This window comes from Drosophila ananassae, chromosome 2L (assembly GCF_017639315.1).
Source record: "Drosophila ananassae strain 14024-0371.13 chromosome 2L, ASM1763931v2, whole genome shotgun sequence".
NCBI lineage: Eukaryota > Metazoa > Arthropoda > Insecta > Diptera > Drosophilidae > Drosophila > Drosophila ananassae.
Genome location: NC_057927.1, coordinates 1727989 through 1747741, shown reverse-complemented (window position 1 = coordinate 1747741; position 19753 = coordinate 1727989). Strand labels below are relative to the sequence as shown.

The window sequence follows — 19753 nt, the reverse complement described above, 5'->3', positions numbered from 1 at the left end:
ATTTTACCAAAGTACACAGAACATTTTTGTCAGATTTTCGAATTAAAAAATCTTAAATTTGAAATAAAATCTAAAAGTAAAGAAGAAGAACTATGCCATGTTGAGATTTAAACACTTATTAGACAAATTCTCAGGCACTTTCTAGCAGTGTACGTTTTTGATCCTTGCTGAACCTGGTGCTGAGTTCAAAGAGAGTGGGATGAGCTTTTGTCCTGCTTGATGGCTCGTTAGGTGCAGACAAGGACTCTCAAGGACTGACCAAGCAGCATGCGTGTGGGCAGCACTACGGCTTTAAAATCTGGACATGGATATGGATGTCGAAAGGACTCTTGCATTCCGAAAGTTCCAGCTAGTCGTTGAGCCACTCGGTCTGGACAAAAACAGAGAATGAATCGACTACTTTGAAAAGTGAAAGTTTTACGCTCATAAACTGGAAGAGTAATCTAAAATGTCTGCGCGTAATGACCGGGACAATATGCGAGACCTTCTCCGGAGGACTTGTCATGCATTTAAGTTCAACCCCGGGAAGAGAAAAGAATCCGGAGAACTCTTCGCCTTCATCTTCATCTTCGTCAGGGAGCTTTGTGTGCGAGCTGTTGGCCGTTAAACTGGTTGTCTAGACCGTAAGTAAATTTATGGCTCTGATTAATATCTTTATTGTGTCAGATTATGATTGACTAGGCGGCAGGCCACACGATTTATTGATGGAGAGTCCGCTCTTCCCCAGTATCCTTGGCCAAGAGCTCCTCGCACAAAAGACTCTCCCGCCCCGATGATGAATGAGAAGGCGGTCCTTTGTGCCTCCGGCCAACAGGGCGTATGGAATTACATGACCCTGGGCTAAGCACTGTTCAATGGGTAAATACATTCAATGGGTATGCATTTGATATATGAGCTGGGGAAAGGCTCACTGCCAAACTTCCATATGGCAATTTTAGCCTCATTAGTCAGGTGAAGAAGCTGCCGTTTTTGGTAAATTTTTCAACGCTCCACTTTAGAGTTTCACATGAATTTGTTTTGCTGGCTTTCAAATAGCCATTAATAATTCTGCTAGACCACAAAGTGAGACAGGCCAGGCAGCTATAATTCCTCAACTTTTTGCCAGTTTTGAGTTGATTTATTTTGTGCTACCAATCCGGACCTGAGTTCACTCCATGTGCCAATTCGCCGCAGGATAAGCCCCATCTAGCAACTCTTTGGCCATTCGTTTCAATCCGGACTTTCCATCTCGGAAAGCCTCCTTGACTAATGGACGTCCGGCCAGGTAAGCTGAAATGACTTTCAGTCGGCAGGTGCAAATGTAGTGCAAATGCTAAGAATAGACTTGCACTTAAAAAATCATGGAAATGTTGTTTTAAGAGACTTTCGATTGGCTTAGAAAAGTCTAAAAGTTGAAAAAGGAAATTAAAGATGCAGCTGTGGGTTTTTAAAAAGAAGAAAACAAAGACTGAAATTAAACTCAATAGTCGATTCTATTGTTCGTTTTTGTAGTGTAGCAGTAGAGCTTGCCAATCGGAAACTACAATGTCGCATGAAATTCTTTGTCTGAAAAAACCGAGATGCTTTTCTTCCCTTGACCCCCGTTTTTCTCCATATCCGTTCCTTTTTTTCCATCTACCATACACTTCTTGGAATGCAGATGCGAATATGCTGCTGGCATGCATTGTGTACTTCAGAAATAACAGAATACTAAGAGGTTTTTGCTGTAAAGTTGGCAACACTTTTTATTTATTCACATTATTTACTGGTAGATCAACACTTAACACTTAATTTATGAGTGCGAAGCAAAAAAAGGAGGCAATCGGGGCGTGGTTTCCGACACGACACTTTGTTGCCTCATTAGCCTGGCTTTATGCCTCGCATAAATCGTCTGGGCTGGACATTCGTTCCATTTTTTTATGGCCTATTGTCCAGTCGAAATTTGCATGCAAATCGCCTCAGCAAAAGTTTCAAAGTTTCTCCGGATTATTTACAGATCAGAAAGTTTATTGCGCTAACTAAACGGGACCTAACTATGCATAACTCTAGATATTGGCCAGTGGCCATCACTGGGATTTGGGTGACCCGAAGCCCAGTCCATCACTGGCTGGATCCTCCGTCTTCTGCCTTCGCTTTCGCCATGGAAACTTGCGGCAGCTGCGACTCACACCCGCTCCTCCGGATCCGGACAAGGTCTCCGGGTCCGGCAGACTATGACTGCTGGCCTCGTCCCTGCGACTTATCACTCGGGACAATTTGAGGCGGGTTGCCGGTTGACTGAGTTCCGGCGATTCCACGTTTGGAGGGGGAGTGACCAATAGAGCCCCACTCTTGGTGGCCAACAGAGCTCTCTTGGCCCGTCCAGCGGAGTAGTGTCTGTCCACAGCCTCGGATTCTAATAGTGTGTTGGCGTCCCCCAGAGATGACAGCTGCGATACCTGGGCTTGGAGCATCCGGTGGGGCACTGCACTTCCCGGAACTGGGCCATAGAAATCCTGTTTCCGGTTCCGCCTACCGCCGCCCACGCCTCCAACAACACCCACTCCGTTGCCCGGCTGCCCCAAGCTGCTGCTGTTAATCGTGGTGGTGGTGGTGGTGGTGCGAATGCTGTCCTGCATCGACAGCTGGTGGCTGGTGTCCCGGCAGCGGAATTGCACCACTCGATAGGAGCCATAGGGCTCGAGGGCATTGTTGTTAACACTGCAATTGGCCGGTTGTAGACGCATCGACCCATTTTGGCGGAGCAGAGCACTGTAGTTGTGCTGGTGGTGCTGACTCTGCTGGTGGTGGTGGTTTCTGGCCAAGCCAAATTGACGGGTCAAAGTGATCTGCAGAGAAAAAAAGAAACCCATTGAGGATTCAGACACTTTGTGACTATTTTTCACTACTAAACTACTATCCATCACTTTTCTTAATTTAAAATAAACTTTAAATAATTAATTTATCTAACAATAATGGTAAAAGTTTTCAGGTTATTTTAAGCTCATGCTAAAACACTATGATTAAAAAGTAAAATCCCTGGCTTACCTTAAAAGCCTCGCGAAACTTGTGGCTCATGATGTTGTAGAGCAGCGGATTGATGCAGGTGGAGAGGAAGTAGAGCACGCCGGATGTGTAATCAAGTATCCGGAAGTAATCGTTGAAGGCGTCCCGGCTGATGCCTATATTAATCAGAGAAAGTCCGTACACGGCCATCAGGCGCTGAGCATGGAAAGGAGCCCAACACAGGAAAAAGGCGACGGCTACAGCTACTGCAAATACGGGTAAGGATAAAGAGCCTATTAAATACTTGGGTCCAGAGTGGGAAAAGTCCGTAAAAAATAAAGCAATAAAGGCAGCCACTATATCTAGTATGTATATGTCCTGTATCCCGGGTAATCCAATCGTTTGGCCACAAGTGTTTTTTGGTAGTGAGGCTATAAGGGAAAAATACTGCCCTTACTGCCCTGAGCCTTTAAGTTGGGCTCTTTAATGGTCTTGTATATTATATTTATTTATTGCGACAAAAACTTAATGTAATTAGTTTTATTCTTCTAATAATATTAATAAAAACTTTTATAACAAAGGTTCATATAAAAAGGGAGAATAGACCGTTTCCTAACGAAGCCTTTGCCTAAATTAAATGTTATAAATTGACCTTTTGAAGAGCTTGTTTCACAGAATATTCTGCGGAATTTTGCCAAAAGCAACTAACCAGACTGAACTTTGGAGGAAAAAGTTTCCGAGATTGCTTGTATTTCAGCTTAAAACTGCCTTCTGTTTATATTTTCAATTACACCATTTTCAAGGTAAATGTCAGAGTTTCTGCTAAGACTAATTCTTGATTACATCCAGGTGCCAGCTGGCTTCACCTCTGACACATTTGCTAGATGGCCATTTAAAAGCCCTCCAGATACACTGATGCTTGCGTAAATTAACGACACCGCAGAAAAAACACACCCGGGAGCACATTCAGCCCACATGACGTAAGGAGAAGTGAAAGTGCTCCGCGGAATTAAGGGGCGGAGTGCCTTGGGTGGGAGATGACGAATCTCCTGTTTGATGTCGCCAACGCAAATATGTTGAAAGTAATTTTCAATTTAAGACTTTCGGCGAAAAAGTTTTGATACTTCTGCCGGGGGCAGGAATGAGGCGGGGCAGTACTCCTGTCTTTAATCAATCAAGCCGCCCACACAAAGCAACTCACCTACCCAACATTCTGATGACTCGGCCCTGGGCATTCAGTCCCCGGTTGGCGTCGAAGGCTCTCCTCGGTAACGACTGCAGCAGACGGCTTCTTTTTAGCTTCACACCTATCAGGACATAGAGTACGCAAATTGCCGTCATGGGTCCGCCGAAGAATATAAATCCGGAGACGGCAAACACATGGGCATAAAAGTCGTTTTCCATCTGAGGGATACAAAGGATATAAAGTATGCGGCATTGCGTCAGTTGGTTTTTGAGTTTTGTTGGTTTTACGTTTTTCAATGTTTTTTTTTTTTTCATTTCTTTTAACACCTACCGTGCATGAGTATCCGCCATTCTGAAAGACCACCGAAAATTGCATAGCCTGCGGCAAGGCCAGAAGGAAAGCTGCCAGCCAAATGGCAAATATAAATTTAATGGCGCGCGACAATTTTGACATGGTGTGCTGCCTATAAATGACGTAAAGATTAGGGTATATTAAATGATAAATATTGCAGTAAATTTAATGTAAATGTTGATGTTGAGTGTGGGTGGCCCACGGCCGAGGTGGGCCGTTTTGGAAAAAAAAATATAACATATTAACAATTTACATTTCAATAAACCCACATGCAGTCTTCCCTGTTTCAAAGTGAAAAGGCATGTAAAACGCTTTTAATATAAGTGTTTATATTATATGGATGAGCTTAAAAGCAAAACCAAACATTGGCACTTCTGGGGAAAAATATTTGCTATTCTTTGGCGTTTACTTTAATCTCACACCTGACGTTTTGGTAAAATGGATTTATAAAGTTTTGAACATTATTACCAAAAAAAGGAGATGTTAATAATAGGCTACAATATTGCACGAATGCCACAGAAAACTTTTGGGTTTTCGCAAAAGCCATATAAAATAGACAAAAAGTTTGCATTTATACCAACAATTATGCTGAAACCCAAACCCAAGGAAATTATCAAAGTAACTTTCTTCTTAACTTTAAAATTAAGTGAGGAATGTCTCCTTCAAGTCCTTTAGCACTTCCATGTCTGGTTTCTTTTAAGGAATCTCCCAAAATAATCTAATTTGTTTATTTTGTGGAAATACATGGTAAAAAAAGGGTTTTTTTTAAGAAATGCTACTTGTTTGTTTTCCACGAATTTAAGCCGCAATGAAGCGTAATATGAGGTTGGGTGAAACGCAATACCCCGAAGCTTAAAATGCAAATCAAATGTTATTTTTTAAGGAAGCATTTATATTTTTAGAATTTCAAAGAAAGAATGCGGAATATGTCAGAAATCAGGGCCTGCGGGAAAGATTAATTATATTTAGTGAAGGCAACTTTTGGCTATTAATTAGGACCATGTAATCACGAATATCGATTTGGCCCCACAATCCAAACTTCATAGAATATTTTAGTTGCCAGGTTGGCTTTTGTTATCATTCCCCAGCCTGTATGTTAAATTATGAATTATTATTCCATATACTATATTGACTATCGTTTGTGACAGTCTTTTGTCAGGTTTTTGTTTTATCTTTTTGTGGTAGGCCTAATTTAAACATACGCCACTTTGTTAATTAACTTTGCTGGCCGACAATTACACAAAGAGATAATAAAACAATGAATATGACTAAAACGAATTTTATTAGATAATTATGTTTTCCCGTGAATATTTTCACACTCACCTGAAAGGATGGCATATGGCGATGTATCTCTCCACAGTGAAGGCTGTGATTGTGAGAACCGTGGCATTGGCAGCCATTTCCGAGAGCACACTGCCCATAATGCACATGGCATCGGTAAAGGGATACATGTCGGGAAACCAAAGGTTGTACAGCTCCTGTGGAATGCCTGTGAGATATTTGAATCGCATTACTCATACGACCCGTTGGCCCAATAAGAAGCGCGCTTACCGGAAAGTAACAGTATCAGATCGGAAACCGCCAGGTTGAATAGATAGAAGTTGGTGGCCGTGTGCATAAAGTTGTTTCGCGAGATAACAATGCAGGTGATCAGGTTCCCCAGAACGCCAGCCACGAAAATAAGGGCGTAGCAAATGGTGAAGGCGGTGCGCAGGGTCAGGGACTCATCGCCTGGAGAATCCGATGCCATTGTGCTCGCATTTGTCCCGTTGCCGGAGCCCAGAAGATTTGAAAGATTCTCGGTCGTTATGTTTAGCAGATGGGCGACATGTGTTAGGAATTTGTCATTCTTCAGGAGCAACAGCTCGGGGCTCTCGCTAGGATTCGCCGGTAGCGGTATGTTGGCAATGGGATTGGTACTCTGATTGGGACTGGGCGACACATGAGCCATGAATGATTGATTGAGGCCATCATCGTTGCTGTCGTTGGCGATGGTGATGGCGACGCCCTGCAACATGCTAGCTGTCGGCTGCTGTTGTCGATTAATTGCGGACTCGATCCGAAACTCGAGACCCTCGCCAAACCTCTAACCAAAACAAAAGCAAGAGAAAAAAACCAAATCAGACGCCTACTCCTATCAATGCGTTATTAATACTGTCTGGCGTATCCTTTGCGGCTGCGATGGTGGCACATGGCCGATAAGCAGCCTTCGACGACAGGCCCAAAAATTGCGCACTCGCCTGTGAAGCAAACAACATTAAAAGTCATTAGACTCAAGGATATATTTAAATTGAAACCCCAGCCTTTCTGACATAATGGCGTCAGGTGGCCAGAAATCAACCGAAGAAAATGCGTTTTATTTCCGAACTTGAAACAGACACTCGACTACTGCCACTCGTCAAGTGCCACTTGTCTCTATTATTAGTAAACATCTTAAGCTGCATCGAGAACAATTTATAAACAAGAGATTATCAATCAAACACTTGGAAAAGTTGTACATTTATATTTTATTCAGGACATGCAAATTTAAGTATTCTAAGGTGGAGGGTCTCATCTTCTTTAAACCCATTTAGGTTTAAAGATTAAAAACATTAAAGATTTCAACGAACAACTTTTTGTGTCTTTCAAGAACTATATTTTTCTCTCCGTGGAACACTTGTCACTTGGCTCTATTAATAGTAAACATCTGGAGTTGTGGCAATACAGATTGCTGGCAATCAATACAAATATAGTTGGGACAGGAAAAGTTTTTCTATTTTCTCTCGGACTTAGCCATGATGAGTGAAACGGTGCCTGATTGCATGAGTGGAAAAGTTTATTCTTGTATGGAGAAAGAAAGAATCCTCTTGTTTTCTGTAAGGAAGTCATCCCTTAAGGGATCCTCAGCACAGTCGCTTGCCAAACTTTAAAGATGTCTGTGACTTACGGATAATATTTCACGCATTATGTGGCCAACACGTTTACCACTAATGACGAGGGCTTAGTTCTGGGGTTAGAAAAGTCAAAGTTGAAGTTGGGAAACAGCGTCTCACGCTTACTGCCAAGTTGGAATATTGGCTTGAAGCCAGATTTCTGTTTGATGTGTCTAATTAATTATGTTTCCTGTTCGCTGGGGGTTCTTCCGGTGCAGAAGGCGTTTATAAAAACACTCGAAAGTATGCTACGCATTCCGAGTGGGCACAGACTCCGGATGTTATTGTATTGACGTAAGCTAATTAAAGAAATTAATTGAATTGCCCGCTCAGGTGTGAAAGTTGATTTAGATATGATTGGACGAGAGTCCAAGTGTACGTTGTCCATTGCAATTATTCCAACAAATTGGCTGAAAACCAATCGTAACACTGACCGTAATAGGGTTAGCAATTGAATTTGGGTGAGAGTCCTTCTTCGACCGAACAACTTCCCACCGCAGCCCAGTTGCAGATGGTCAGGTGCACGGGCTGACAATGCCACGAGCTTTAACATTTTTTAATTAAACCATGTGGTTGCGGCAGCACAAGTTGCCAATTTAGAAAATCGTTTCGGAGTTTCTCCAGATTCTGGGAATTGAAACGAGTCCTGAGTAAACTTTAATCTACGCAGTTCTTACATTTTTGACTTGACTGTTGATTCTTACCAAGGTTAGATTAAATAACAATAGCAGCGTAGCTGTTTTGTTTCTTTTTTGTCAGCTATTGTGCCTTTGTTGTACTCGTATCCGTGTCCGTATCCGTTTCGGAAAGGTGTGTGTGTCACCTTTTATACGAAGCCCAGGGAGGAGTTAAGCTTGGGGTCCTGGAACCCTTTTGTTATCGTTAAAACGGAATCACTCAACGGAAAATTAGTTTAGATTTTTTTTCGGATGTCAATCAATTGGGTTTTGGAAGAACATTTTTAATGGCATTTATGTACATTTTGTGCACCCTCATTTTGCATTTTCATTAAATTACATTTTCTTTTTAAGCCTAAGAATTTTTTTTAACATTTTAGCACTTTGACGGATTTTTGAAAACCCAGGTTTTGACCAAGGATTTCGGATCGCGCACGTCCGGATTTGAGCGAAGTCGTTGACAGACTGAGTTGCCTTGCGGCAATCGTGGCATCGTTTGGCTGCCTGCTGTTAGCCGCCTGTTAACCAACAGCACTTCTTGGCCAATTCGCTCTGTCTTTGTTTGTCAATGTATTTGTAATTGTGTGTGGCAAGCATTTGGTCTTAATTTCATTCATAAATTCATGCACTTCACCTTGACTTTGTCTCCTGGTTTCGCCTGCCCCACTCCGAGCACTAGTAAGTTATGTCTTACTTGGCGGATGAGTAATGTCGCAGGCAGCTGGTTATAGAGCGTGGCCGTAAATGGCAGTCGATTCAATTCAATTGGCCCGGCTAATTGAAATTGCAAATGGCCTAAAAGCGCTCGCACTTACTTTTAATATTTATGACCAGTGGCCACCCCCTTGGCGCGTCTTTAACACGACCATAAAACAATCACAGTAAATGAGGAATCAAAGTCGTTTTGCCATCATAAAGTAGGATAATAAATGTGTTTGTTTTGCTAGACATGAACCATAGGCAGGCGGCTCCTGTGGCATTCCCCTTTTCTCGGCATTCCCAACCGCATATTAATGTCGGCCCTTGTCCGCAGATTTGTGGATTTGTTTTCATTTCCCCTCTTTCTGCCTCCTTTCCCGCCTCGAGTAAAGAATTTAATTTGAAGAACTTGGTATTCTCGGCCTCGACAGATTCGGTTTCTGCGTTTTGAGCCGAATTTGACGTGGTTGTCTGGTCGCGGTAAATATGCGGAGTAGCTGGAGCGTGACCACAATCCGGATTTAGCGGTTTGCTTAAGAGCCTTTGGCTATTAAGGAAGTGTCGGAGAAAAGATTTTTCAAAAACCTTCAAACCAAATGTAACCACAGCGTAAATTAAGCTTCACAAATGGTGTAAATCAAAAGCCTTAATCGAGAAACTACAATGCTTATAGATTATATTAAATATTAAAGATTAAATACTTCATTTAATACATTATTTTATTTTTGGTGTATCAATCTGGGCATCAAATACTGATTTCCGATTCCCACACACTTTGATCTATCGTAAATGCGATTAAGTGCGCGTTAAATTAATGTTGCTGGCAATAATCACTGGCCACAATCTGGGTGTAAGTTGATTCCCTGGATTATTCATGAGTTTCCCCTTCAACACTGAGAGTACGTACATAATGAAACCACCAAGGCAATCAATATCTGAGCTTCATTCACTGACCTTTACTCGTTGCGTATACGCAACGTGTTCGACTAATTCCACTGTGATTGTCTGAAAGCAGGAACGACTCAATGTGCGAGTGGATGTGGATGGTACTGATTAGCATAATGCTCTCCGACTAATAATACACATGCGGACCACCAACTGGGAGACAAAAGATGCCAGAGTCCTAATCGAAAAAGGTCGACCACAAATTTGTGGGCACAGCAGTTGGTCGGTCGGAGTTCTGGGGATATCGTCTTGATTTACGACTGCAACGACACCAGATAGCTCCTGATTAGCTCTGATGCCAAACGAGGGCACTGCAAATGCGGTTTTAAGCACTTTCGAGTGCGTCATGTCATTTGAGCTGCGGCTAATTAAGTGCAATTAAACTAAATGCATGTGTCCTTGGCCTTTGGCCGGCGTAAGAGAGAGCGTTGAACCTAGAACCTAGGACTAAACTGTCACTTTGCATAGTTAGCTACAAAAAACTATTTGATACTTTCTGGCCCACGCACTCTACTCGGCTCAGTTTTAACTCGCATTACTCATACAACCCGTTGGCCGAAGTTTATGGAAGGCACTCCGCCGTCATATTCGAAATTGGGCATCTTTACCGACGACGGCGTGCCAAAGAGGGCAATTGCCGGGCTTTTAACCAAATGAAGCCAAGCACAGGCACGCACACCTCTTGCCTGTGGGACTTTTTTTTATATTTTGGCCGTTACTGGCGGGAATTCAATTATTTGAAAGGCTTTGCGGTGCATGTGGAGCTTGTGCTTCAATAGCAATCAAAGGTTACAATTAGCCCGGGCCCGGGCATAGAAATTTGTCAACGACTTTTGGAAAGCGTGCAAGAGTTCAATAAATTTGAGGTCACCCATAAAGGAGTAAAGTGGTGATATTTTTTAATACTCTTACTGAAGTTTGCCAGTTCGGAAATTAGAACTAGCTTTGATTTAAAATTAACTTTTATTTTGCAACCGAAAATTATAATTATTTTGTGAATATTTTAACATTTTATAAGAAGCTTATTTTGCATTAATCTTTTAAACTATCGAAATGTAAAGTCCAAATCTAAATGACTGCTCCAATGTAATTTGCGATAAAAAGTCTGAAAGACTCTTAAAAAAAATGTGGGCACTATCTCGTGATGGCAGACAAGTTTCGTGCTTAATTTTTTGAGTTCTCCAAGTGAAATAACATATTTTCCGGGCTTATATGAAAGTTAGGGAAAGCGGTGAGTTTCAAACGGGTTGGTCGAACTGCAAATGACTTTCGGCATGCCCCTGCCACGTGCAATAAAACTAAATGAATTGGAAACTTGCACAAAATTCAAGTAAACTGCTGACGAAGATGCCGACGTCGACTGATGACAGAGTCCTGGGCGACGGAGGAACTTCAAAATGCCAAACAAGAGTTCGACTCAAAAGGCGCCCCCGAATCTGATGTCATGCTCAGTGTTCATAAAGCGCAAAGCAAACGAAATTCTTTTCCTCATACTCCAGGTTGCCCTAACATCGCCCCCTATCATTGCCGTTTCCCATTGCCCTTTTTTCTCGGCTTTCATCAACAATTGGCAGCCAAAGTTTTGACTGGGAAAGACTCTGCAGCACGTGCTTCGTATTTGCTTTGCCTTTGAGGGTACATGAGATTCTTTCCAAAGAGAGATTAACATGGACTGGGAGAAGGGCGTCCTGACAAAGGAAAGCCACCCCATCCCAACACATAAACGTCTTCTTTTTTGCTGTTTATTTAGGACCTTGTTTTGATTAAGTGCGAAAAAATTGTTATGTATTATTTGCATAAAAATTGAGAAATTGAATGCATGCAATGGTTCTGATTTGTTTGTCCTTTTTGTGCACATCGTATCGTGTAAAAATAGATATGGCTACAGTTGCTGGGCCTCAATATCGCACTAGCCGCAGGGAGCTAGGAAAACAGTGCTTTTATGAGCCGCAAAGCTCTGATAGATTTGCCCGCACATGGTCATAAAACTAAGTCCCCGGGGGACTAATAAAATCTCCCTTTGACTGATCATAAAACCACGGAGTCATGTCCAATTTAGTCGGTTTGATGGCCGCAGCTCGATGGTGTACAAAGTAATTTCACAAATTCATTTTCAGAAATTTAAATACCGTTGTCAAAGGATTAATGACACTCTTGGCAAGTACATGACAATATTTTATCCAATAAAAAACTTTTCTCAATTTATACTCGTAAACAAGAAAAACCAATTGATTTCCATTTTGAATAAAAATGTTCAAAGCCTATGTGTATGCCATTAAACTAACCAAAGAAAAGACCTTAAAAAAAATTCCTGTAAGTAAATATTAGCCCTTATAGTCAACCGCCTGTTAATAGCCTTCACTTAATCGGACTGTGGGCGCATTGGATTAAGTGGACACGAAGGTCGCCATTTGCATTGTCCTTTGCCTGTGTTAACATAATAATCAAACAATTTGCCGCCCGGCCAAATTAATATGCCACTAAATAAGATAAAGTGCATGGCCCTCCGATATTATTTGCATTTTTATTATCCTTGCCCTGAGACCCTCGAACTTAAAATGAAAATGAAACCGACACCCAAACCCTTGTGATATGAGAGCGCCGTCGCAGAGAGGCCCGAAAAGCAACCGGTAGTTGTGTTCTGTCGACGTTGTCGCTGGCTTCGACGCCGGCATCGCTGTTGCGTCGCTGTTATTGCCATGGCCCGAACGGGCTTTATTCGCCCCGATTTTTTGGCCAAAACTTAGTCATTCGGATGCTGCGGCCAAATGCTGTAGCCGCTGGCGACGCACTCGATTTCAAAAATATCTCGAAAGAAAACCCAAAACACGCGAGCGCCTCACTCATTATTTTCGATTCCAAGAAATGTTCTATAAGATCGGATCGGTGTCGTTTCGCATAATTATCAAAGAAATTAATTAAAAGCTTGTGCTAAATAAACTCCGACGGTTCGTCAGTCATTAATCAACGTTTGGCACATGGTAAAGGCTGCTTAAAGATATTAAAATAAAATCAACAGAGACACAAAATGACATACTATAATATTATCCCCAAGGGGAGGGGGCGAGAGCAAAGTGCAACGTACGAGGGCCAGCACAACAAAGTGACAAAATCAAAACAGTTCAAAGCAATAAAAAATAAATGCATTCAAAAGAATGTGGCAGGCATCGTTTGATAAATTTAAATTAAACGTGTTTTAAATGCACAAACGATAGCCGGTCCGGCCGAGAGCTAAAAAGATAATTAATTGTCATTAGGTTGAAATGAAAAACCCCAAACAGGAGCACCGAAACAGTTGTGAACAAGTTAAGAATAAATAAAGAATTATCGGGCCAGAAGAATCTCCAGATTGCCTCGAGACTGACAGCAAACATTGACCCGTGCCTCGAGCCTCGAGTTCCGAGCCGCGAGCCGCGGGCCCATTAGACCAAATACAGTGCAAAATCTATAATATTAAATGCCGTATGCAAAATGGCTACCCAAAAAACGATATAAAAAATGGGAGATCGAAAGCAACAAAAAAATATAAACAAAATGCTATTCGAAGTCAGACTTTATGGGCATGGGCGGTGCATAATATTGGTGGGATGCTACACAGTTTCGATCGATACGGCGGCGAGACAACCGACATCGGACATCGGACACCGAGACGAAAACAGAAAAATGAAAAAATGAAAACCAGTTTGATTGAATATACAAAATAATAAAACCAAATTCGACAGCATTCTTTAGCCGTGCATATATTGTAGAAACTTTTTTATGATAATGATAATGAAAACGTCCGAAAACGGTCAACAGCGGTCAGCAGTAAAACAAAACCACATCCAAATTCAAATAGCAGCAGCCGAAAACACTCATCATGAATGGAATAAAACTATGTTAATATTATTAAGTCACCCGGTGTCCATTAGGAGTTCTTTCCACGGGCTGGGGCGACCTTGAGTTTGGGTGGCATTTAATTCGTTTGGCAAACAGCCGGCAGCAAGCCGGGGAGTGTGCCAGGTTGAGCCCAAAAGCAACTTCCTTAAATTCATCTCGTGTACACAAATATTTTGCCTAAATGCCACTTAGCAATTCAAATTAATTTTCAGCATCCACTTGCCCTCGGCCTGGTCTTCGCCTAGGACACGCCTGACTGCCGCCTGTCAGTTTCTCAGGATGCCAGGTAAATAATGTAGAAAACGCCGAGTCTTTAAGGATTTGACAGTCTAGGGTGGACTTCCAATTAAATATCTATGTACTGATTTTGGCATTTAAGAAATTTATTCATCAATCCAATCCGAGATATATAAAATAAAAGATTAGCACCAATTAAAGTTATTTTTTCTTCAAAACCGCCACGAAACACTTTCTTTTTTATGATTTTTCACTTTCAATAATAAATGGCTCACTTTCACGAGTCCAGAGGTTCACCCTAAACAGCTGTCCATCCCCCAAACAAACACACATACTCTAAACACAAGCTTTTCCTGAACTCATAACAACAGGTTGTGAGTGGAGCGTTCCTGGCCTAAGTCGAAACTGATGAGCCCAGCTTCGGGAGCATTATGAATACATTACCATCAAGGAGGAGAAAATCGATTTAAAAGACACAAACAGGAGTCGAAAGTTGAAAAAATTCGAATTTAATAAGAAAACACACTAACATACAAAACAAACAGATTCAGATACAGAGAGACTATCCCCCATGGCAGTCAAGATGCTGCCTAGTAACAGTTCCGGCCACTTGGCAACAGATCTACAACTGTTTCAAAATGAAAAATTCTTTTTAAATCTGACCCAAGTGCTAAACATCTCGGCCGACAACCTTACCAGCCTGCTGCAGGGCCTGGAACCGGAGGAGCTGCTTCCCACGATGTCACCGATGGCACCGATGTCCTTGCTGGCTGCTCTCAGTGTGGGCTATGCCCTTATCTTTGTGGCAGGTGTTTTGGGCAATCTCATCACCTGTATTGTGATCTCTAGAAACAACTTTATGCACACGGCTACCAACTTTTATCTTTTTAACCTGGCCATATCTGACATGATCCTGTTGTGCTCAGGTGAGAAGATGCCTAATTTTTTTTAAGTAACGGGGCTTATGCGTAATGTTAAGGCAATATCTGGTTTTTACTTTGTTTTTGTAAAAATAAGCAAATAAAATAATTAGCAACAATAGGAAATAATAACTAAAAGGGGCTGTAGCCTTTAAAGATTATATTTACGGGTAATATTTTTGTTCCGGCCAACGTGGCGTATGAGTAATGTTACAATATCACATCAAAAAATTTATTAAAGTTAAGGGGGAGTGTAAAACAGAATTATTGAAAATAAATTATTTATGACAACACTAATTATTGTGATGAAAAGGATGGTTTTATCATTAATTATTTCATCCCATTTTAGGCATGCCACAAGACTTGTACAACCTCTGGCATCCGGACAATTATCCCTTCAGTGATGGAGTCTGCATATTGGAGAGTGTACTTTCGGAGACTGCGGCCAACGCTACTGTCCTAACAATTACCGCTTTCACCGTGGAGCGATATATTGCCATTTGTCATCCTTTCAGGTGAGTGGAGTCCCATCAAGTGGATGTCCATCTCCATGGTGTTCATGTCCGTCCCACACAGCACAATTTCCATTTTCCCTGGCCAGGACTAATTGGTTTTCGTTTCGATGCAGGCAGCACACGATGTCGAAGCTTTCACGGGCCGTAAAGTTCATATTTGCCATCTGGATAGCCGCTCTATTACTGGCCCTTCCCCAGGCGATTCAGTTCTCAGTGGTGGTCCAGGGCGTAGGATCCTCGTGCACGGTATGATTGATGGGTGGTCTTTAATCTCTCTCCCAATTATCGGGTATCCGACATAATTAAGTAATTGAGTTGGGCAATTAAGGCTCGTAAGTGTGATACTATGATGAGTCTTTGAGTACTTTAAGATACTGAAAATTCTATATATAAAGCTCTTAAAATTCTTTCTTTTAATTAAAATTGTGGGTTAATGAAAATTGTATGACATTTTATTACTAAACTATAATTACGGCTTCTATGAACAATGTAATACTTTCGGAATTTTTGTTATTTAGCTTAGGTTGTCAGAAAATTAATTGTAATCTAGATGTAGTTTGAAAAAAGGATCTAATTATTTTTAAACTCTCTTTGATTCACTCAATTGCTGAAAATTGTTGACTTTTATAGAGCTATCCATGGAAATCCTCCATGGTGCTTGACTCAATTTAGAGTGATCAAATTTATGGTTTTGTGCTTCCGCCAAAGTCCTTCTCATATTACTGCGCCTGGTTACTTATATTGTGTAAAATATATTCTGCAGATGAAAAACGACTTTTTCGCGCATGTGTTTGCTGTGTCAGGCTTTCTTTTCTTCGGCGGACCCATGACAGCCATATGTGTGCTCTACGTGCTCATCGGTGTGAAATTGAAGCGAAGCAGGCTGCTCCAGGCGATTCCCCGGCGATGTTACGATGTGAGCCGAGGTATCAGCGCCCAAACACGAGTCATCCGGATGCTGGGTGAGGCATAGCTTCCTGGTTAAAGATAATTTATGGTTGCATCATCTTTATTGCATTTTTCTTCTTATTCTTATTTTATTTTATATTTTTTAGTTGCGGTTGCGGTGGCATTCTTTATCTGCTGGGCGCCCTTCCACGCCCAGCGCCTGATGGCGGTCTACGGCTCCACCTCGGGCATCGAATCGCAGTGGTTCAACGATGTCTTCAGCATCCTCAACTACACCTCCGGAGTACTCTACTTCCTTTCCACGTGCATTAATCCACTGCTCTACAACATTATGAGCCACAAGTTCCGCGAGGCTTTCAAGGTGAGATTACCGTAAGAATTTAATATTTTCGTTATACTTCAGCTAATTAAAAAGTGTGGTTTCTCCAGCACACAGAAAGAAATTGAGTGAATCAAATATTTAACAATTTGTTTATGTAAGTACTGAGTAAATTGTTTTTTCCTCAGGTAACCCTTGCCCGTCAATTTGGCTTGGGGGGCAAAAATCAGGGACGTGGCCTGCCTCACACCTACAGCGCCCTGCGGCGAAACCAGACGGGTTCCTTGCGCCTTCACACGACCGTGAGTAAACAGAGAAAATATTCTGGAGACTGCCAAGTCACTTCATATTTTGTTTATATTTTCCAATAAGTTTTTGTTTAATATTAAGAATATTAAAGCAATACAAAGGTCTGAGGTTAAAGATATATTTAGCTTTGTTTACCAAAAATTAAAAATCTTTTTGATTATTTTTAACAAATCATTTGAATAAAATTAGCAATCGTTTATTGCTTAATATGAATCATTGTATGGATTGTTTTATAGAGAGATTGTGTTGGAAATAAAACTAAATTATAGAGTTGCTCTATTGTTTTCAAAAAACTTGTCTTAAAATCCAATTTACTAGTTCTTAAATACAGAACCCTTTAACTTATTTATTCAATATATGCAACAAATTAAGAATAAAATGTTCACTTTAATTTTTCCTGACCATTAGACCTCTTAATTTCTCTTTCCAGGATAGCGTGCGCACCACCATGACTTCCACCACAACCACCACAATGCTGAATGGTAATGGAGCTGGAAGTCAGTCCCAGAGACTGAACCGAGTATCTCTGGACAGCTCCCAGTTGCAGGGTCAAAATCGCAGCCGCCAGGATCTGTTCGACAATCCCCGACGCATCCTGCAGTCGCAGATTTCACAGCTCTCGTCTGTGGGCGATGCCCATTCGCTGCTCGAGGCGGATCTGCCATATGCCGAGGAGCAGATGCACCATCAACAGCATCCCACCATGTGCTCTATTGACGAGCTGAGTTGCCAAAACGACGACTCGGGTCTTTCGCGGTCCCGCCTCAAGCTGACACGCATCACCCGTCCTATGGGGGGCGTGGCCGCAGGCGGATCGGGGGCTGGATCGGTGGGTGGGGACGAGTCAAGTGGGAAAGTGCGAAAGGCGAAAGCGAAAACGCTCAAGAGCTCGAATACTCTCAAGGGTCTCAGGGCCAAATTCAATTGGCGTGCCAGACGCAAAGGCAGCCACAAACCGCAGGCGAGGGGCGCGACGGTCGCGGGGGTCTCCGAGGCTCCCGCGACGGGGTGTGGCAACGACTCCTCCGACGAAAGGGCCGCCTTTTGAAGAGGCCCGGAGTCCATTCCAATGCCAGCTACACACACTCAACTGTGATACGAGCAGCAAGCGCCTCTCGAGCTTGTTTGTGTTTTTTTTTTAGACAAATATTCCAGCTCCAGGTCAATTCTTTGTCCTTGCTTTAATTTAGAGTTTAGCTCAATAACTCGTAATCGAGTCTCAATAAACTAGTTCATTCACATTACCAAAATGTAATTAGTTTTATTAAAAACCAAGAAATAAGTTGAATAATAAAGTGCTGTTTAAATCAAAACTTAAGAAAATTTTATAAAATTTGGTTGGTAACATGGTCTTAAATTTTTTTGGGAAAAGATATGTTTTATGATTCAGACTATTTAAGGAAAGCTTATTAGGCAACCTCTTTGTGCTATAAATTGGTGAAATTATAATAAATTCTAGATTTTATGTTCCACGCGTTTTTGATAAGCCTCTTTTCTTGGTTTTTTTTTTTAATACGACTATAATTTCCACTGCCTGTGTATGGGATTAAAAACAAATTTCATTCATATTGAATACATGTTTTCATCAGCATCACCCACTGCGAAAAATCATAAAAATATATACGGAATATATACACTCAGAACGACAGGAAATTCGCATCTCGATGATAACATACGAGTATATCAATTAGATTTTATGTTTCTTTTTATTGTTTACTACGCGGCACGCGCACATGATTGGCTCCTATTGAAACTAAATCCGACGATGTCCGGATTCTAACCTTGGACACCAAGTTTCTATTTATTTATGTGTTTATGATACGACACGAGGGAAACATTTCGATGCATACTAGCTGGCTGGCTGAAAACCCAATGAAATGGCGGATGCGGAAACAACTAACAATGTGTCAATGTTTGTGTTATTCCGTTACGGGCTGATTTTATGTCCTGATTTAATGTCGAATGTGCTTATGCTTTGCATCTCGACAAACTCTTGTTATTGACATTATCCTGGCCATGGTCTAACGCCCAAGTCCTGACGTAAACAGGACGTTGTGCCAAATGGTTTATGACTGAAAGTGATGACATTGAGTAATCGATTAGGAGGCCGCTCGAAAGTCAATCAGAATCACTCCAATGGCCCAAAACCGATACGCAAAAAACGATGACAACATTCCATACGGAAGCCCAGGGACTGCATAAAATTCGATTCGCCATCCGCTGAGTTATCGCCATCATTCGCACAATAAATGACAATATTTTGCAGTGGCCCAGGCTGTTCATTCATAATCTGACAATGCTGTGCCATGGCAACGATTTATCGTTATATAGTCGATTCGATGTGTGTCGTAAATTGATGTTCCGATTTAAAGCCAAATATCTGTTAGATGAAATATTAAAGCGCCATTTACCAGACACGAGCCAAGGTCATACAATTGACTTGTCTGGGCGGACAGCTCTCCAACTATTAAACTAATGCATTGTACGAGTCGCAATTGAGACGAGATAATGAACAACGGGCCGAATCGAGAAGACGGCCAACTTCTGGAACTGTAACAGCTGCAGGCGTTCCAATTGGCCATCCTACAGGAGTCGGTTACCAGTGCAAGCCATCGCCATCTCGTTTGGCCTTTGTCTATGCCCCTGTGTGCCATAAAGATTGCCCCTTGTCTGCCGCACTTGTTCACAAATGTGTGCACTTGGAAAAAAAAACTATTCTGCTAACATTAAAGTACTGACGGGCTAAAATAGGCCTGGAGAGGGTTTTATATCCAAAAGAAACATTATTATAGATTAAGCTCTCATGGAAATCAATCTACCAAATTAATATAAAACATACTTCAACATAAAACAAAATTATTTACATTTTGTTCAGTGCTTGCATAGTTGGCCCTGGGCCAAGCAAACTTATTTCCCTCGTCTAAAAATAAG

General features: G+C 41.7%; 2 protein-coding genes across 13 annotated transcripts; one reads left to right on the top strand and one right to left on the bottom strand.

Annotated features, from left to right (window-relative positions):
- Positions 1–150: 150 nt before the first annotated feature.
- LOC26514073 (pyrokinin-1 receptor) lies at positions 151–18160 on the top strand. 10 transcript variants are annotated; one of them, XM_032456181.2, is made up of 10 exons: positions 151–611; positions 667–858; positions 13826–13899; positions 14222–14776; positions 15120–15285; positions 15399–15531; positions 16049–16247; positions 16341–16555; positions 16702–16815; positions 17253–18159. In XM_032456181.2, exons 4-10 carry the CDS (start codon positions 14422–14424, stop codon positions 17868–17870), a joined length of 1800 nt encoding a protein of 599 aa, XP_032312072.1. In that variant the 5' UTR covers positions 151–611; positions 667–858; positions 13826–13899; positions 14222–14421; the 3' UTR covers positions 17871–18159. The 10 variants fall into 10 exon arrangements, with proteins under 10 accessions (XP_032312072.1, XP_032312070.1, XP_032312071.1 ...); XM_032456179.2 differs by having other exon boundaries at positions 151–623; positions 682–858; XM_032456180.2 differs by lacking the exon at positions 667–858 and having other exon boundaries at positions 151–623.
- LOC6500378 (pyrokinin-1 receptor) lies at positions 867–8685 on the bottom strand. Of its 3 annotated transcripts, XM_001953052.4 has the most exons (7): positions 8118–8685; positions 6053–6741; positions 5825–5990; positions 4481–4613; positions 4170–4368; positions 3007–3230; positions 867–2807 (listed from the first exon to the last, which is right to left on the bottom strand). In XM_001953052.4, exons 2-7 carry the CDS (start codon positions 6516–6518, stop codon positions 2046–2048), a joined length of 1950 nt encoding a protein of 649 aa, XP_001953087.1. In that variant the 5' UTR covers positions 6519–6741; positions 8118–8685; the 3' UTR covers positions 867–2045. The 3 variants fall into 3 exon arrangements, with proteins under 3 accessions (XP_001953087.1, XP_032312068.1, XP_032312067.1); XM_032456176.2 differs by lacking the exon at positions 867–2807 and having other exon boundaries at positions 3100–3230; positions 4166–4368; positions 8118–8653; XM_032456177.2 differs by lacking the exons at positions 4481–4613; positions 5825–5990; positions 6053–6741; positions 8118–8685 and having other exon boundaries at positions 4166–4342.
- Positions 18161–19753: the final 1593 nt, after the last annotated feature.

Coding starts and splice junctions, on each gene's coding strand:
- LOC26514073 (XM_032456178.2), top strand. CDS start 3,187: ATGGAAAGGAGCCCAACACAGGAAAAAGGCGACGGCTACAGCTACTGC. Junction 13,900..14,518: donor TCAGTTTCTCAGGATGCCAG/GTAAATAATGTA, acceptor ATCTGACCCAAG/TGCTAAACATCTCGGCCGAC. Junction 15,532..16,048: donor GCGTAGGATCCTCGTGCACG/GTATGATTGATG, acceptor TATATTCTGCAG/ATGAAAAACGACTTTTTCGC.
- LOC6500378 (XM_001953052.4), bottom strand. CDS start 6,518: ATGTTGCAGGGCGTCGCCATCACCATCGCCAACGACAGCAACGATGAT. Junction 4,614..5,824: donor GCCATATGCCATCCTTTCAG/GTGAGTGTGAAA, acceptor CGTCATTTATAG/GCAGCACACCATGTCAAAAT. Junction 4,369..4,480: donor ATGGCGGATACTCATGCACG/GTAGGTGTTAAA, acceptor TGTATCCCTCAG/ATGGAAAACGACTTTTATGC.